A 19,376-nucleotide genomic window follows, 5' to 3' on the forward strand; every position below is an offset into this window, starting at 1 on the left:
CCATGAAGCTGGTAATACAGAGTTTTCCACATTTGGTGTCACAACAGGTCTGCCAAGCATCACAATCATCATCTCCGCTGCACTGGTCTCCAAGTTTCAGATCACACATTGGGGTGAGACGGTGGGGCGCTGGACAGGTATCATCCCCTGGAATACAGAAATCGGAGATCAGTCAGGAAAACCAATTATGGAGAGATCCCTCAGGAGAATCCAAGCAAAGTGGTTTCCTTCAGGAACACATTAATGACGAATGAAGTCGCACATCTTTAATTGGAGTCAGGGGTGAAACAGCTCGGCAACAGGTTCCATCGCCAGTCTGATTAATGTAGAAATGTTTATATACATTGTATTTGCAATCTTTTGCAGTAATATTATTAAGAACCCTGGTTCAAAATACAGGCTGTGTGTCTCCTAAAGCTGTAATTAAGGAGTCATAAGGTGAGGGAATCATTTATTCAAACCACTTTGTTGGTCACAGATAAAAGTTTAAGTGAATGATGTTTAAATTTTGGCTGGTTCCCTGTGAGATAGATAATGTGAGGGTCAGTATTTAGTCCAACTAGTCTGGTACTGGGGCATCTTAATGGGTTACAGAGAACGTCATTAATTGGAGGAGCCAGATCTGACTGTAGTTTGAAATCTACTAGAATATTTTAAGTGGAACAGCGGTTTGCCATGGGATTCGAGTCTGACAAGACAGAAGGATTATTTGGTTGTTCCTGAAAAGGGTTTTTCTCTCTCTCTTTAAAAGTCTGCACAGATGAGCAAGTAACCTGTTTCATTAACTTTATTTGGCAGTGGCATTTGATTTGGATTGGGTTGCTCAATTCAAGTTCGTGGCAGGTTCAGATAGTAAGTTAAAGATTTTCTTTTATTTAAGAATTATTTACATGTTAATTGTGAAGCTATTCCTTTGATGTTAATTCTGTGTTTAAATTAGTTTGTTTTCACATAAAAGGTACTTGCTGAGGAGGGCATATCCTTTCCACACAGTTTTACAAATTCCAAATATTTTTGGTGGTTCACATCCAGTATCATAACTAAAGTTGAATTCTGGTCCAGTAATCTAACACCGCTCTATGCTGAGTTAGCCTCATCTCTCACATTCAGTCTCTCACATGCACATGCATGCACACAGACACAAACACAAACACACACGCCCCGACGCACGCACGCTCCGACGCACGCACGCCCCGAGACACGCACGCTCCGACGCACGCACGCTCCGACGCACGCACGCTCCGACACACGCACAAACCGATACACGCACACTCCCACTCGCACACTCCCTTCCCAGCTGGTGATGAACTCAGAGCTCCATGAATAGACTCCAAGCACCACAAACCCTCTGAACCACTCACGGGACATGAAGAAGCGAGGAACACATCTCTTTCCACACTCGGCATCACAGCACGAGGACCAGGCCAAGCAGTCAGCGTCACTCTCACACACATCTCCGAGCTTCAGTTCACAGAAGTTGTCCAAACGGCTGGAAGCAGGACATTGGGTAGCTGGAAGACACAAAGATCAAACACTCCATCAAGAGTGACAGGACAGCGACAGCGTGTGGTTAAATACAGAGGAAAGCTGAGCGATTTCTTACATCTGGTCAGGACTTGGGGACACATCTGTTTCCACAGCTGGAATTGCAGCAAGTCTGCCAACCATCACAGTCGCTGTCATTGTGACACTGGGTGTTGAAGCTCATTGTGCAGATGTGAGTCAGTCGAGAAGATTCTGGGCATCTCCGGTCACCACCTGTAGAGTGAACAGTGATACACGGCTCAATTTGATGTGTTTAATCTGGACGTCGCTTCCCACTCACCCCACTGGTTCTTCCAGTCCCCTTGTAACCTCCATCGCTAATGAGTAGCATCTAGGAGGGGAGCGAGTGACTCGATTGATTACTTACCCTTGCCATGGAACACATGGACACACCGTCTGCCACAGGTGGTGTTACAGCAGGTCTGCCAGGCATAACAATCGTCGTCATCTTCACACAGCTCACCGTACCTCAGCTCACACATTGTGGACAGGCGGTGTGGGGCAGGACAGTGCCCTGCTGTCAGATCTGGAGAAAGGAGAGACAGAGGTGAGAATTGGATGGGAGCGAGGATCTCAACATCAGCATGCTACATTATCAGCTCCAGTCAGCTGGCACTGTCTTTTCATTCATCTTTGTTGAGACACAGTTGATACTTTGCTGGGTCAGGTTGACCATGTGCTCTTACCTGAGAATTTCGGACTGTGCTGCTGTCCCATGAAGGAGTGGACACATCTTCTGCCACAGGAAGTCTCACAACACTGCATCCACTTGCCACAATCCTCCTCATCCTGACAGGGCTGACTGTGGTTCATCCTGCACACACGATCCAGACTGGATGTATCAGGACACTTCTTGGCAGTCCAATCTATGAAATCACGAGATTGGTTAAGGCTGGAGACAGCTGAGATGGGGACAGACATAGAGAGAGCGACGGACAGAGGGACAAAGCAAGAGAGATAAAGAGTAGGCAGAGAGAGGGACAGAGCGAGTGAGAGGGCCAGAGAGAAAGAGAAAGAGAGGGGACAGAGAGTGAAAGATGGAGAGCAGCGGAGAGAGAACCGGAGAGATGGACGGACAGGGAGACGAAAAGTGAGAGATGGAGAGAGACAAAGAGATAGACAGAGAGACAGGGAAAGAGATGGATAGATAGACAAAGAGAGATAATGGGTGAGAGAGAGAGTGAGATAGACATATAGACAGTCAAAGGGAGAGGAAAAGAGAGACTGATAACTTGACAAAGAGAAAGAGAGCGAGAGAGCGAGAGACAAAACCTGAGAGACAAAGGGAGAGAGTGACAGATCGAAAGACAAAGAGATTAGCGATGAAACCATCAATTCATGCGACATGTGGTTAGAAGTGAACAGTGGTTTTAATCGTCTTTCAACAGAGCCTGCCTTTGATGGGATGAACTCGAGATGAACTGGCAGCAGGCTCACAGCACTGATCTTTATACTTCTGGCTGGGGGAGGAGCCATGGGCGGAGCCATGGGCAGAGCAAGGGTGGAGCCCAGTACAAACTCCTCATCACCCCCTATGGGCAGGGCCGCGTGATTACAAACAATCCGGTACAGAGTACAGGCTTAATACATGTGGTACAATACAGTGTGAATTACTGAGGTTTATAATTCACCACAATTAGAAAAAGAGAGAGACATTGAGAGGGAAGAACGGAAAGAGGCAGAGATAGTGACAGAGAAAGAGACAGGTAGATAGAGAGAGAGAGTGTGGGATAGAGAGAGAGAGAGAAGGACAGAGAGAGAGAGAGCGATGTTGTGTGAGTGGCAAAGAGAGGGTCCGGAGAGGAAGAAGGAGAGAGACAGCCAGAGAGCCAGAAAGAGAGATGGAAAGAGAAAGAGAGAGAGAGAAAAAGGGAGACAAGGAGTGAGAAAGACAAAAAACGAGACAGAGAGCGAGACGGAGAGGGAGAGAGACAGACAGAGAGAGGAAGACAGACAAAGAAATAGAGACAGGGAGAGAAAGACAGACAGGATAGGAGAGACAGGGAGAGTGAGACAAGGAGAGAGAGAGAGACAGAGACAGATTCACAAGGGGAGAGAGAGACAGAGACAGAGAGGGAGAGACAGAGAGAGTGAGATGGAGAGAGAGACTGAGAATGGGAAATGCAGAGAGAGAGAGAGGGACAGAGAGAGAGAGACAGTGTGAGAGAGACAGGAAGAGAGACAGGACCAAAAATACAAAGTGATGGATGGAGAGAGAGAGAGCGAGAGACTGAGACTGGACCAGAAAGAGAATCTAATGGAGTAAAAGAGAGAACAATGGAGAGGGAGAGAAGAGAGAGAGGGACATGTAAGAGGCAGAGAGACATATATGGACTGACAAAGACAGAAAAAGTGATAGAAAGAGAGGCACAAAGAGAGATGGACCGAGACTGAGAGAATTACAAACAGGGAGAGAGAGAGATCAGAGGCAGATGTAGAAAGAGAGGGATAGATGTTGAGAGATATCGGCCGGGATTCTTCGACCCCCCTGCCGGTTCTGAGAATCCCCGGGGGGTGGCGCCAATCCCGCCCTGCCGCCCCAACGCCGTATTCTCCGCCGCCAGATTTCGGGCGCCCTTCCCAAGCCAGTCGGGGGCCAATGGCAACGCCCCCCTGGCAATCCTCCAGGCCGCGATGAGCCGAGCGGCTGTCTGTTTCTAGTAAGTCCCGCCGGCATGGATTAGACATGGTCCGACATGGCGGGACCTGGCAGGAAAGTCGGCTGGGACGGTTCCTCAGGGTGGGGGGATCAGATCCTGCGGGGACCCAATGGAGGTCTGAACCGCGATCGGGCTCCACCAATCTGCGGGCTGGCCTGTGCTGTGGGGAAACTTCTTTCTTGTGTGCCGGTCCCAGTAGGGCTCCGCCATGGCCGGCGCGGAGAAGAGATCCCCCCTGTGCATGCGACAGAATATGCCGTCAGTTCCGCACATACGCGGGATCACGCCAGCCCTTTGGCGCATGCGCGGACTTGTGCAGTCCCTTTGACGCCGGCTGGTGCGGCGCCAACCCCTCCGGTGTCCTCCTAGCCACCGGAAGTGCGGAGAATTCTGCTACTCCTGGTTGCCCCGCCGCTGGAGTGGTTTGCCGCTGTTTTTTGACCGCCGGCGGCGGCCATCGCGCCCGTTTCGGAGAATCCCACTTATCGTGAGAGACAGAGAAGATACAGATGTGACCCACTGCAGAAATGTACAGACCTGTTGAGGATCTGTTCTTTTCAGACCAGGAACCTCCCCAATTGGATTTCCCAAAGGATGATGGGACACATCGTTTCTGACAGCCAGCGTCACAGCAACTTTGGGAACCACTGCAATCTCCATCCGACTCGCACACCTTCCCGAAGGTGCTGTTGCACACACGGGCCAGATACTCTGGACGAGGACATTGCCCGTCATCTATGTGAGAGAAAGAGACATACACAATCCAGCATCACCGAGACACAGAGTAAAGCTCCCTCTGCACAGTCGCATCATACACTCCCAGGACAGGTACAGCATAGGGTTTGATAAAAAGGAAAACTCCCACGACACTGTCCCCATCAAACTGGTATCGCCATGGGGTTAGATACAGAGTAAAGCTCTCTGTCACTGTCCCCATCAAACACTCCCAGGAGAGGTATAGCATGGGGTTAGATACAGAGTAAAGCTCTCTGTCACTGTCCTCATCAAACACTCCCAGGACAGATACAGCACGGGGTTAGATACAGAGTAAAGCTCCCTCTACACTGTCCCCATCAAACACTCCCAGGACAGGTACAGCACGGGGTTAGATACAGAGTAAAGCTCCCTCTACACTGACCCCATCAAACACTCCCAGGACAGGTACAGCACGGGGTTAGATACAGAGTAAAGCTCCCTCAACACTGTCCCCATCAAACACTCCCAGGACAGGTACAGCACGGGGTTAGATACAGAGTAAAGCTCCCTCAACACTGTCCCCATCAAATACTCCCAGGAGAGGTATAGCATGGGGTTAGATACAGAGTAAAGCTCCCTCTACACTGTCCCCATCAAACACTCTCAGGTTAGATATACAACGATCTCAGATACAGAGGGCATGATTTAATGGCCATACCACGCCCGGCAGAAATCCAAGCGCGCCGGGGAGATTGCTGGAGGGTCCGCAATCGGGAACTGTGCCAGGCGCCGATCAGGCTCCGAGAGACCAATAGCTATCAGTTAGGCCCAATCTCCACTCTATTAACAGGAAGAGCACCCTATCTCACAGCCTCCCATCATCTAATTGGCTCCGCAGTGAGCCGCCACACAGGTGCCGATTCGTGGACCAGGCGTCACAGAACCTGGGGGGTCCCCCGGCCCATTGGAGGCCCCTGGGTGGTCAGGGATTAGGCGGCGTGGACCTTGGCCCTGCCACTGGAATGTTATCACCTTGGCTTGGCTGCCAGGCTTGCACCTTGGAACTGCCACACAGGCATTGCCAAGGTGTCTGGGTGTCACCACAAGACGGTAGGGGCACGCCCACGGTACCAGTGTGGCAGTGCCAGAGTGCCAGGATGGCACTGCCAAGCGTCAGGGACTGAGGGAGGCTGTGCGCATGGAGGGAGAGTTGAGGGGGTATATGAAGTGTGGGTGCGGGCTTGTGCAGGGTGGGTATGAAGTGGGCTCTGAAAGATGGGTTGGGTGAAGGGTGGGGGTCTAGAAGGGGAGCCGGAATGGGGTGTGGGAAGGCCTGAAAAAGTGGGCCCCTCAGTGACCCCATAGTGGGGTGCCATTACTTTGGGGGGGTGGGGTGCAATGCAAATGTTTGAGGAGGTGACATTCCCCATGGGTGGGGAACCCACAATCCCACCTAGTGATCGAGGCACATTTCAAAATGGTGGCCCGATCTCGGAGGAGCCAGTCTGGCAAGCAGTTTCAGCTCCCCAGTGATGAAAATAATTCTACCGTGGGCTAAACCCATAGGAAACACCCTAGGCCCCAAAAAAGTGATTAACTGTGCTTAGATAGCGGGGAGGAATTCAAAGGCAGAACTGCCAGCAAACCCCACAACACATAAACACTTGGAAAGTTTTCCATTAGATCGGGATCGGAAACCTTTCCATTAGATCATGCCCAGAGTTCCCTTTACATTGTCACCATCAAACACTCCCAGGACAGATACAGCACGGGTTAGATACAGAGTAAAGCTCCCTCTACACTGTCTCCATCAAACACACCCAGGACAGGTACAGCACGGGTTAGATACAGCGTAAAGCTCCCTCTACACTGGCCCCATCAAACACTCCCAGGACGGGTACATCATGGGGTTAGATACAGAGTAAAGTTCCCTCGACATTGTCACCATCAAACACTCCCAGGACAGGTACATCACGGGGTTAGATACAGAGTAAAGCTCCCTCTACACTGCCCCCATCAAACACTCCCAGGACAGGTACAGTACGGGGTTAGATACAGAGTAAAGCTCCCTCTACAGTGGCCACATTCACCACACACATCAAACACTCGCAGGATAAGAAAAGTGCCGGTTAGATATGGAGTGAAGCTCAGCCACGTGACTCACCTCCTCTGGAAAAGCTGTAGACACACCTGGTCCCACAAGGAGTAAAGCAGCACGTCTGAAATTTGCCACAGTCACTCTCACTGGTACAGGCCTTCCCCATGGTCGAATTACACACATAGCTCAGTTGACTGGGGCTGAAGCACGCTCCCGGTTTGTCACCTACAAGGACAACAATTGGATATAAGGGTCAGTCTGTACAGGAGGGAATAGTGGGGCAGGATTCCCCATAGGAATTCTCTCAGTGTTTTCAGTGCTTCGGAGTTTCTGATAGGCATTGGATTAATGGTCCAAGTTTCCCAGACACCCTGGGTCATGAACCAAGCATCTTGTAGTTTTCAATTTTCTCTTCCTGAACCTCGTGAAGCCTCATCTGGCAACTGAAAACAGACACCGGTCTTCAGAGCCCAGCGTCTTTCATACTGAACTGTGAAACCATCATAGTCACGCCTGAGGCAGCACAGTGGCACAGAGGTTAGCACAGCTGCTTCACATTACCTGGAAGCAATGCACAGGGTCACGGGGATAGGGCGAGGTGTGGGCGTCTGTGCAGTGCTCTTTCGGAGAGCCATTGAAAACACGATGGGCCGAATGGCCTCCATCTGCTCTGTAGGAGTTCAATGGAAACAGCAGCCTCTGCCCTCTACTGGCTAGGGTTTATCAGTCTCTGTCCTCTGCCGTCCAGTGTCCATCAGCTCTGTCCTCTGCAGTCTCGTGTCCATCAGTCTCTGTCCTCTGCCGTCCAGTGTCCATCAACTCTGTCCTCTGCAGTCTAGTGTCCACCAGTCTCTGTCCTCTGCAGTCTCGTGTCCATCAGTCTCTGCCCTCTGCAGCCTCGGGACCAATGGACTCCTCCCTACCAGTCTTGGGTCTATTGGAATCTATCGCCATGTGGTTGTTGCCTCATTCCCCAGTTAATGTCACAGTCACTCTCTCAGACCCGGGCTCACCTTGTGTGAATGAGTAGAGACATTTCTTGCCACATCCAATGTCACAGCACTGTTGATAAGCACGACAATCGTCATCATCCTCACAAGACTGAGTCACATTTTTCTTGCAGAGAGACGACACTTTGGAAACTTCTGGACATTTCTTTGGCGAAACTAAATAACGTAAAAATCAACATCAGTCAAATTTCAGAGGACATAAAAATCTCAAAAGCTCAATCACAGAGTAAATTAAGGTCAACAGTACCCAATCATGCACTCCCAGCAAAGGTACAACATGGGGTTAGACAAAGTAAAGCTCCCTCCACTCTGTCCCCATCAAAGATCCAGAGTAAAGATCTCTCTACACTGTCCCCACCAAACACTCCCAGGACAGCACGGTGTTCGATCCAGAGTAAAGCTCCCTCAACACTGTGCCCCCCAAACATGCGCAGGACATTTACAGCATGGTGTTAGATACAGAGTAAAGCTCCATCTACACAGTTCCCATTAAACACTCCCCGGGGTGGAATACAGCAGGCTTTGATACACAGTGAAGCTCCATGTTCACTGTCACATTGAATCTCGGCCCTTCCTGCTCAGTCTGTGTGGGATTCCCCCATGAGAGCGTGTCTGCTGCTCTGTAACTGATGCTCACATTTGTTGATGAATGTTGGGACACATTTCGCCCCACAGCTGGTTTTGCAGCACATCTGCCAGATGTCACATTGGGTGTCGTTGCTGCAATCATTTCCTAATGTCATGTCACACATCATTGTGAGTCTCCTGGAGACTGGGCATGTTCCATTCACTGAAATATAAGAGGAGACAAAATCACACCACAACCATCTCATCAGTGTGGGACCCTCCCAACCCCAAGAGCACTGGGAACTAGATCCTGCTCTGTGTCCGCTTTCTCCAGTGAACCTAACACACTTCCTGTCCCAGATCTTTGGTCACTCTGATCTCCTGAGGCAGACTAACAGTCACACAAAATATCTGATTGTGGTATTACAAACTCTGGACCAGACCCCAACATTTTCTCGGATACCAGACAGAAATCCCTATTTGTTATTTTTAATTTGTAACACGTAAAGGAAAGATATTTCGCTCCAAGAGTGATCCCATGCAAAAAACAGGGATGCGGGGCTGGATTCTCTGTTTTGGGGACCATGCCCCCACGCCGTTGTAAAAATGGTGAGTTTTCACATCAGAACAACTGGTGTGAAGGTCCACATATTCCTCGCCCCGCAGGGGGGGGGGCGATGGGGAGCAGCAAACCAGCGTGAAACTGGCAGCTTTTTCTGCAGATTTGGGCCCCCACACTTCCGGCTCAGATGCTGTGCATGAGCACTGCGGTGGTCTCTAGCGGCCGTGCCGTGCTCCAGAGTGGACTCAGACCCTAAACATACTGGCTCTGATCGGCCGCTCGCCCGACACAGATCACCCGCCCAAAATTTGCCCAGCCACCGAGAAGCACCCCCCCCCCCCCCCGCCCCCGCCCCCGCCCCCCCCCGCCCCCGCCCCCGCCCCCCCCCCCCCCCCCCCCGATCAGTCCGCACACGACCAGGGCGCAACGTTAGTATCTCGACAGCAGGACCATGTTAGATCCACGCCATCGGCACTTCGTCCGGTTGGCTGCGGAGAATGGCTGGGTGGGCCTCCAGCAATGGCTGCAGGTACGTGATATGTGGCACACGTATTCACCGAGTACGCTGCTTTTCGGGGCCCAGAGAATCGGGGAACCGGCGCCGGTCTCAATCCCTTGCGGGAAGGAAAGTGAGAGAGCGGGAGAGAGAGCGCGAGGGAGAGCCCGAGGGAGAGCGCAAGGGAGAGCGAGGGAGAGAGAGAGAGATCCAGTCAGATTAATGCTGAATCTCCAACAACCATCTGCAGAAACTGTTGTTCAGCTCACAGCTTTCTTTAACACAATTCAAAAAACTGACTGTTAGACACCTGGTACAGACCTGGATCCTCCAGGACCACATCATTTCAATCTCACCCAACTTGCATGACTTAATTGCTTAAGTTTATACACACTATATCAAATGATCTATGGCCCTGAAATCATAACAAAAACCCATCAGTCGTTTCTTTGTTAAAAAAAGCAGCAACTGAAATAACAATGATCTCGCTTTTATGACATCTTATTTGCACCTTCTGCAGCCACAGTGTCTGTCTTTATTTTTCTCAGGACTTTGAAAACATGTTCCTGCAGCACATATACATAGACCCTACCCCAGACTCTTGAAATCATTACTGCGTCAGCACATATCATATCATATATATATTAATTTCATACATTCATCACAGTCAGAAGCTGAAATCTGTCTTGTTCAATCTGATACCACACATTAGACTCAATGGACAGGGAGCAGGAGCAGGAATCTGGTATGATTCACCCCCTCCCAAACCCAGGGATCATTAGACTGGGATTAAAGCAGGAACATGGGCTGACTCACACCTCGCCCAAACACAGGGGACACTGGGCAGCATTCAGGAGCAGGGGCCCAGGCTGATTCACTCCACCTCCCTAACTGAGGGGGTCACTGGACAGGGATCAGGAGCAGGAGCACGGAATGATTCACCCCCTCCCGAACCCAGGTGTTATTGGATAGGGATCAGGAGCAGGAACCCGGGCTGATTTACTCCGCTCACTAATCCAGGGTAACGAGACAGGGATCAGGAGCAGGAACACTGAATGATTCACCCCCCTCCCTAACCCAGGTGTTATTGGAAAGAGAGCAGGAGCAGAAACCCGGGTTAATTCACTCAATACTCTAACCTATGTTGACGGGACGGGGGTCAGTGTACAGTGGGTGGGGACGATTCTCTCACCTCCTGTGAAACACTTGGGGATACATTTCTTGCCGCAGTCGGCATCACAACAAGTGTGGAAAGCATCACAATCCTTGTTCTCTTCACATGAATCTCCGGTGCTCATCTGGCAGAAGATGGAAAGTCTGTCCTCAGTGGGGCACTGGTCCGTTGGTTCTGAAAGAGCAAAAGAGGAATTCACATTGATCCTGTCTCTTTCCCCACATCAGGGACATTTCAAAACGCTCTTTGGTCAATGGTTCACTTTTCTTCAAAGTGTGGCAATGTTACAATCTGGGAAATGTGATGAGTAATTCATGCACAGCAAGATCCCACATTCAACCCTCGAGGTTACGGCCCAGTTCTGTCTGAATCATGGAATGGTCCCAGCACAGAAGGAGACCACTTGGCCCATCGGGCTCATTCTGACCCTCCACAAGAGCAGTCCAGTTGGTTCTACCCCACCCTGCCAACACCCTTCCCTGTACCCCAGCATTTCCTCCGTACTGCCCTCATTACTGGCAACCAGGGATTGTGTGCCTGGATAATGTGCTCACGGTCTGACAGTCCCAGCCCGTTTCAACACAGCCGAGAATATGTGACTCACACTCTGATTTGCCTAGATGTTAATCAGTGAACCATTGGACTACGTAAAGGACTCTCTAACACATCAGACTTCAATTGGACCCATGCTTTTGCTCCTCAGCCTCTTTTAACAAAGGCAAACCAATCGTGCCCTCCATTGACTGGGCGACACACCTCCCACACAGCCTCCTATCACGGAGGTACGAGGCTGACACTGCAGCCTCCAATGAGTGCATTGAGGCTGATGAATAACCCCTGATTTTGTTCTACGTGACGACCCAGTTTACCATTCTCCATCTCTTGCATGCGCACTTACTTTTTGCCAGGCACTCTGGCACACATCTCGGCCCACACTCCGTCTTACAGCATGATGCCCAGTGACCACAGGAATCATCATTCTCACAGGGAGCAGTGAAGTTCATCTTGCACACGTAATGCAGTCTGGATGAATGTGGACATGTCCCTCCGTGACCTGTAGGGAAGACACAGATTGACATCACTCACTGATACTCCTGACCAACAGACACCATTCAATGCTCTATGACCCACAACCAGAGCACGGGGTTAGATACAGAGTAAAGCTCCATCTTGACTGTTCCCAACAAACACTCCCAGGACAAGGAAATTACAGGGTAAAATACAGAGTAAAGATGCCTCTCCTGTCCACATCAAACACATACAGGACAGTCATAGCACGGGGTTAGATATAGAATAAAGAAACCTCTACACTGTCCCATCAATGACACCGAAGACAAGTGCAGTACGGGCTAGACACAGAGTAAAGCGACCACTGCAATGTCCTGATCAAACAGTCCCAGGACAGCGACAGTACTGTGTTAGATTGAGTGATTGGCTGGTGGCTAATGAATTGAATGAAATGGCTGGGTTCTGCCTGGTAACAGGTGGTGATTTGACCCTATCCCACTGGAATGTTTTTCAGAGTCCCAAGGTTTCACTTTTGATTTTGACAGCATGGAAGCAAGACTCGTCTATCTCTCTCCAGAAAAGCTAATGTGAACCGTTGAGGATTCGGAATCCAGGTTTTCTCCATTTTGGCTTGGTCAGAACAGAACTGACTCCATTTTGAACATCACACAAATACGTAGACACCATTTGTATTTGGAGATCTTTAGATGTAACCTTCTCTTCGATCCCAACACTTATTTAGGAAGTCTTCAATGACATGGATCCACGACCGACAGAGGTAGGGGGTTTTGTCATGTGTGACGTGTCCGAACATTGAGCATTAGAAAGTAACTGAAATCCTGTTAACTGTTTGAGACAAAGAAATGTAACCTCCCCTCGTGAGAGCTACTCGGACTCTTAACAGAGAAACTGATTTCCGTCTTTTGGTGTCTGAGCCTGATATAGGCTTGTAAGATAGTCCCTTCAGATCTGGAATACCTAAACCCCACTCACACTTGCAATAACTGAAATAATTGTGCATGCAGGTGCAATCGGGGGCGCGGAACAGAATCACAGATGCCCATTGCATGCTAGCCTATCTTACAATGGATACAAACAAACTGTTACTTTAATCAGACTTTGTAACAGCATGTGAGCACTTTGGAATGGTACACTTTTTTAGATCATTATTATCCAATACTATATATTAACTGAAAGATAATGAGACTGCTTTAGAATGTCACATTTTAAACTGGGACTGTTGTTACACACTTACCTTGTGTATTCACTCTATATTGTGGCCATGTATCTGTATTATACTCACTCTATATAAACGCAAGTATAATTTTTTTATACCAGTAATATAAAATCATAGAATCCCTACAGTGCAGAAGGAGGCCATTCGGCCCATCGAGTCTGAACCGACCCACTGAAAGAGCACCCTACAGAGGCCTTCTCCGCTGGCTTATCTCCTTTCTCGTGACAGCCATGTAACACTCAGCTCAATAAAGACATTGCACTAGAAACACTATCGTCTTTGAAGTCATCTGTTGTCTTCAAAGTAAAAAGGCCTAGTGCAGCTTTCAAGGCTGCTGTGAAACTGGCTGGAGCCTCATAGTGAGCTAACTGATAAGCACAGGAATACAGGCTACTGGTGCCAGCCTGTTATAGGGAGGGTGGCAGCCATTAATCCATCCTCTGTTGGATGAAGGTGTCTTAGGTTGGCTAATTCCTGGAGACGTTGTAGCCACCTAAGATGGACACTGGGCTACCAAAATGGAGAACTGCTAAGGCTGCAGGGAGAAAACAGCCTTAGCAGGACAAGCAGTCTGCAGAAGGCTAATTAGCATTCTGCACGTACAAAACCAGTTTATGGCTAGGTGCAAGTTCTCAACCAAAGGTGTAAATGGCAACAACGCTTTGCATAGTAATGAGGTGATCCAGATCTGGGCCCACACAATTGCAACATTTGGGTTTGAATGGATACTTTGAGTGGACGCCCAGACGAAACGGCACCAGAAGTATCCATCACAAAGCACCATAGAGACCGCCCCACCCATCGAGAAGAGACCCTCAGATTGGGGGATTTGTAAGATATCGATTGGGAAATGGCCCAATCGATACATGGCAGGTAAAGGCCCGCCCCGAAGAGGCACGGACATTGGGGGACCTATAAAGGTAGACCCCGCACATGGTTCTGTCTGTTGTTGCTCCGGCTTGCTGTTGACTCCGGCCCAGATCTGTTTTGCTCCGGCCCCGCTGTTGACTCCGGCCCAGATCTGCTGTTTTTGCTCCGGCTCCGCTTCTGACTCCGACTCCAGCCTCCAGATCCTGTCTTTCATCACCGGCCGTTGAGCACCAGCCATCGTTCAGTAAGTGCCAAAACGACGCTCGCTACGTGTCCCCAGCATTGCCTATACTCTAGCCGATTATTAGAGAACAGAAGGTGCAGTCCAGAAAGGAACAAAGGCCTTGTCCCCTGACCTTGCTGGTTCCTACTTAGATAAGTATTTAGTCGTTTAATAGTAGAAATAAGTATTAGTCTTTAGCGTATGCATGCGTATTTATTATATTTGTATAATAAATATCAATCGTTTGAACTTACTAATCAGTGTATAGTTTTATTACTTTGAACCTGACCTTGATATACTTGTGAGGTGTCTAAATACGGCACCTGGCGACTCCGAGCAGAAATTACATACACAGAGCTGTAGTAGTGTTAAGCATACGGCCTTTAAACGGAGGCGTGTTAATACACTCCAATAAACGCGTAATACACTCAAGTAAAACGTGCAACATTTAGTGGCGACTCCTGACGGGACGCGGTTACAAGTGGCACCCCCACTCCGTCGAGGACCCTGAAATTTGAATCCGAAATCCAAGTAAAGAAAAAGAAAAGAAATCACAAGTAATCAAGGTGTTCAAACGAATAAACGTAATTCGGAAGTGTGTTTAGTGCATGCGTACTAACAGGGTCGTAAGGAAAACCTGAAAGCATTTTTGTAGCGACAAACTTTCGGGAGTTTTGTGAACGGAACATAGCGTAAGCCTTACCCGTTTCGTGAAACATAACCTCAACACCCCCTGTTCCAAATTAAAGTGAGTCAGAGAAAATGGCCATGCAGGCACTGGAACGCCTCATGAATCCAGAACGGTTTGTGGTCGCAGCGACCAGCAGTAGCCGAGTAAGTCAGTGTCCCGTGTGGGAACTCCGCAAGTATCTGCAAGGAAAGGGATGGCCCCTTTGGAAAGAGTTCTGTATGAATGAGGAGACAGGTCCTGGAAGTATAGGACATACTTGGCGGGAGAACCTCTCTCAAATTCATAAGAAAAACCTTAGTAAAGCACGCAAGCCGATGGCAATCGTGTCCTGTTTGGCACAATTGCGAGGCACAGAGGAGGTCGTTCAGACGCTCCGGGCAGAATTAGAAGAGAGAAATCAGATGAGTAAAGTGGATGTCAGGGACATCGAGAAAGAGAATATGGAACTTAGAGGGAAGTTGGCAGAGAAAGGTAGAGAGGTGGATGATGCCAAGAGGGCACATCAGTCTTGTCTAGCCCATCTCAGCAGTTCCCAGACCCAGTACGAAAAGGCCTATCAGGACGTGCAACGTGCCGTCCTGATAAGAGAAGAATCAGAGAAGCAGGTAGAGGCTTTGCAGAGGCAATGCTCTGACCTAAAGGCAGCTTTAAGAGCACTCCATGCTGCCACCACAGAACAAAGACAGAGTACAGTAGACCATGCAAAATGCAGGAAGCAGATTGCGGAGCTGCAATCGCTGCTTTCAGTGCAAAATGGGTTCCAAAGCACCTTTGGAACGCAGTTAGATGAGGAGAATGCCCCAGACTGGAAGGAATTAAGCGAGACAGCGCAGCGTTATGTTCAGGGAACATGTGCGGCAGCAGCGCAGCAGAAAAGACAAGCACCCCAACCCCCCACAGATCAGATAGTTACCGCACCAATGAATCCAGTCACCACCCAAAGGAAAGCGACCACAGAAGGCGCACCCGATATTACCTACACCACCCCCTTAACTGTAACCCAACTCAGGGATGCGTGTGAGAAGATCACTCCGTTTCTCCCCACCGCAGACCCCCACCAATTTTTCGCAAAAGTAAAGCAACAGGCAACCATGTACGGCCTGGACGAGAGAGAGCAGGTTAAGCTCACGGTTCTGAGCTTAGACCAATCGGTTGTAGCAGCCCTCCCCGACCCACAGAACGTTGGCGGAGGCACCCTAGAGGAAATGCACACCTCCATTTTAGATGCCATAGGGTATAACCGAGGTGACCCAGTCGAAGGACTTAACAAGTGCCGACAAAAGAAAACCGAGCACCCCACAGCATTTGCAAGAAGGCTGTAGATCCATTTTAACGCAGTTTTCGGCGATTTAAATAGAGCCCATTTGAACCGTGAAAACATGGTTAAATGGACGCGCACCATAATTTCCCATGCCACAGATGCAGGACAGAGTGCTTGCAACAGTTATGACCCCTCAGAAGAGGCCCATAATGAGAAGTGGGTCCTGAAAAGATTGTCCCGCGCTTGGGAGCAATCAGTTCAGGGCAGAGGCAAAGTGAAATCCCCAGAAGAAGCTCAGGCTGCAGCGGACATTCAGGCAGTGAGAGCGCACCAAAACCCCGCATGGGTAAATGAAGGAAAGAACAGCCCCCCACAGAAGTCGCTTGAATGCTACAACTGTGGCCAGTTAGGACATTGGGCTAAGGAATGTAATGCACCCCAAAGATCACAGAGAGGCCAGCAGACAGGCACTCTGAATAGGAATAAAGCCAAACCAATCCATAGTATAGGGATACAGTCAGGACAGACCAATGTGGACGGGACGAACTGGCGGTGTTCGGGCTCCCCCACTTGGGTCTGTGACACTCTTTGGGATCAATCCGGAAGACCGGTAGTCACAGCTAAGGTTAGAGGGAAGCCCATAGAGTTACTTTGGGACACAGGAGGGTCCCGCACCACGATTAATTCCACCACCACGGCACAGGCAGACACGTGGCCGACCACCTCCACCATCACACTTAGCAGTTTCACAGGACACTCGCAGCAGGGACACATTACAGCACCCGTAGCAATCCAGCTAGGGACCTTTTCCACCAAACACCCCGTCGTTCCAGTAAATCTTCCCCGGACAGCAGAACACATACTGGGGATAGATTTTATGAATGCCCATAGCCTGTCGTTCGACCCAGTTAACCAGTGTGTCTGGCGAATGGCGAGATCAGACAGAGCACCCGCTACTCTCACAGTAGGAGAGTACGCTAATCGAATTAGCGCAGTAGGCGACTATTCATTTGACCTGACTGCACTAAACACGGACAGACAAGTAAAGGCAGTATTACACAGACACAGGACAGCATTTGCCAGTCACCGGCACGACTGTGGCAGAATGACTGGACAAATTCACGTTACAGGACCTGACCCCCGACCACAGAAACAATACAGATTTCCCCTAGAAGCAGAGGGAGAAATAGAGAAGGTAATAGGTAGCTTATTGGAGCAAGGGGTACTTAGAACAGTAGCCTCCACCAATAATGCCCCTATTTGGCCAGTGAGAAAGCCCGACGGATCATGGCGTCTGACCATCGATTATCGGGAGCTCAATAAAGTAACCCCAGCAGTAGCCCCCACGGTAGCAACAAGTCCCGAGACCATGCTCAAACAGGGACTCAACTCCAAATTCTTCACGGTATTGGACATTAGCAACGGCTTCTGGTCAATCCCATTGGCAAAGGCGTGCCAGTACAAATTTGCCTTCACTTTCAAAGCACAACAGTATACGTGGACATGCCTTCCACAAGGATTCCACAATTTCCCCTCCATTTTCCACCGACAGCTGGCGAATGGTTTAGAAAAATTTTCCCGCCCCGAATGTCTGGTACAGTATGTGGACGACCTACTACTGCAGACAGACACAAAGGCAGAGCACATTACGCTTCTGGCCGAGCTCCTGGAACTTTTAACCAAGATTGGATGTAAAGTTAACCCAAGAAAGGCCCAGATTTTGGAAAATAAAGTGATGTATTTGGGTACAGTCATCACACACGGCAGACGCGAGATCGAATTCAAAAGAATTGATTCGATTGTCAAATTGCCCCTTCCCCCGAATGTTTCAGCCCTCCGGTCGTTCTTAGGACTGGTTGGTTATTGTCGGAACCACATCGAAGGATTCGCGACAAAGGCAGCCCCACTCTCAGACCTCCTTAAGAAAGGAGCCCCCTGGGAATGGCTTCCGCAGCATACAGAGGCTGTGGAGGAGTTAAAGAAAGCCCTTAGCGCAGCACCCACGCTGCAAGTCCCAGACCACCTTTCCCCCTATGCAATAGAGGAAGCGAGCACAGATCTGACCCTCTCGGCCGTGTTACTTCAGGAACGGCACGAGCAGCTAAGACCAGTGGCTTATGCCTCCCGACTTTTAGACCCAGTGGAACAAGGATTTTCAGCCTGCGAGAGGCACCTCCTTGCAGTTTTCTGGGCAGTGCAATACTTCTCCTACATCACCGTACTCAACCCCATCACCATTTTGACCGAGCACACCCCCACACAGTTACTCCTAGACGGTCGACTGAAGGACGGTTCAGTTAGCCAGATTAGGGCAGCTAGGTGGACACTACTCTTACAAGGACGCGACATTACGGTAAAACGGACCCGGACACACACATTTTAAGCCGACAACCTCCAATATCCAGGACAGCCCCATGAATGTGAAATTGTAGCACCCCGACACAACACAGGACCCTTCATAGCGAAGACACCCCCCAGGAAGATAGGGAACCCAAGACAAAGCCCCCAACACACAGACACGTGTGGCCCACTAAGGATATACGTGGACGGTTCATCCACGGTTTTAGATGGTGAGCGTATCACGGGATGCGGCATCTATGTCGAGGACGCGCAGGGTCGCGCACTCGAAGAAATAGCTTTAAAATTGCCAGGTCACTTAGGCGCGCAGGCAGCAGAGCTCGCGGCCATAGCTTATATAGTGGACCACCCCGATTCTTTCCCCAGCCCGGCGGACATATATTCGGACAGTCTATATGTCTGCAACAGTCTAACAGATTTTCTACCCCTGTGGAGGACACGAGGTTCTGTCTCCGCAGACGGGAAACCCCTTCCATCAGCCCCTTTACTCCGCCACATTTTAGATAAAGCGAAGGACAGAACCTTCGGCATTATAAAAGTTAGAAGCCACCAGAGGTCATCCCCCCCATGGAATGTAAAAGCTGACACACTGGCTAAAGCAGGTTCCAGGCGAGGACACTTGTGGACACCCCCAGCTAGCGCACCAGCTAGCGCCCCTGTGAGCGCAGTTCAAGTCTCACAGACGGACATCAAGGATTTAGCTGAAGCACAGAAGCAGGATGAGGATCTCAGGGAGATTTTTAAAGGCAACTTTGTGCCTCAGTTTGATAAGTTTAGACACGCTCTGACCACACATGATGGTGTGATCATCAAGGACCAGCTTTATGTGGTCCCGCAGCAGGACAGAAATCAAATGATTGCCTTGTTCCATGACGGGCATGGACATCAAGGGATCGACACGACCACGAGGCACCTCAGGC

The 19,376-nt window shown here is 49.8% G+C and overlaps 1 protein-coding gene and 1 long non-coding RNA gene across 2 annotated transcripts in view; both read right to left on the reverse strand.

Moving 5' to 3' along the window:
- Positions 1-5: 5 nt before the first annotated feature.
- On the reverse strand, positions 6-1,615 carry LOC119950857. Its single transcript, XR_005457446.1, has 3 exons — positions 1,604-1,615; positions 1,362-1,511; positions 6-147 (listed from the first exon to the last, which is right to left on the reverse strand). It is a non-coding gene; the product is annotated as an uncharacterized LOC119950857 (long non-coding RNA).
- A 289-nt stretch (positions 1,616-1,904) lies between these two features.
- The window catches only part of LOC119951022 (multiple epidermal growth factor-like domains protein 11), a 35,697-nt gene continuing 18,225 nt past the window's right edge, over positions 1,905-19,376 (reverse strand). Inside the window, exons 11-18 of the mRNA XM_038774056.1 lie at positions 11,707-11,862; positions 10,827-10,982; positions 8,626-8,799; positions 8,013-8,165; positions 7,066-7,224; positions 4,743-4,940; positions 2,232-2,411; positions 1,905-2,071 (exon numbers count right to left, since the gene is read on the reverse strand). Of these exons, the coding sequence (XP_038629984.1) occupies positions 1,905-2,071; positions 2,232-2,411; positions 4,743-4,940; positions 7,066-7,224; positions 8,013-8,165; positions 8,626-8,799; positions 10,827-10,982; positions 11,707-11,862 (1,343 nt within the window). The remainder of the gene's footprint in view (positions 2,072-2,231; positions 2,412-4,742; positions 4,941-7,065; positions 7,225-8,012; positions 8,166-8,625; positions 8,800-10,826; positions 10,983-11,706; positions 11,863-19,376) is intronic.

This window comes from Scyliorhinus canicula, chromosome 16, assembly GCF_902713615.1.
Source record: "Scyliorhinus canicula chromosome 16, sScyCan1.1, whole genome shotgun sequence".
NCBI classification, from domain to species: Eukaryota; Metazoa; Chordata; class Chondrichthyes; order Carcharhiniformes; family Scyliorhinidae; genus Scyliorhinus; species Scyliorhinus canicula.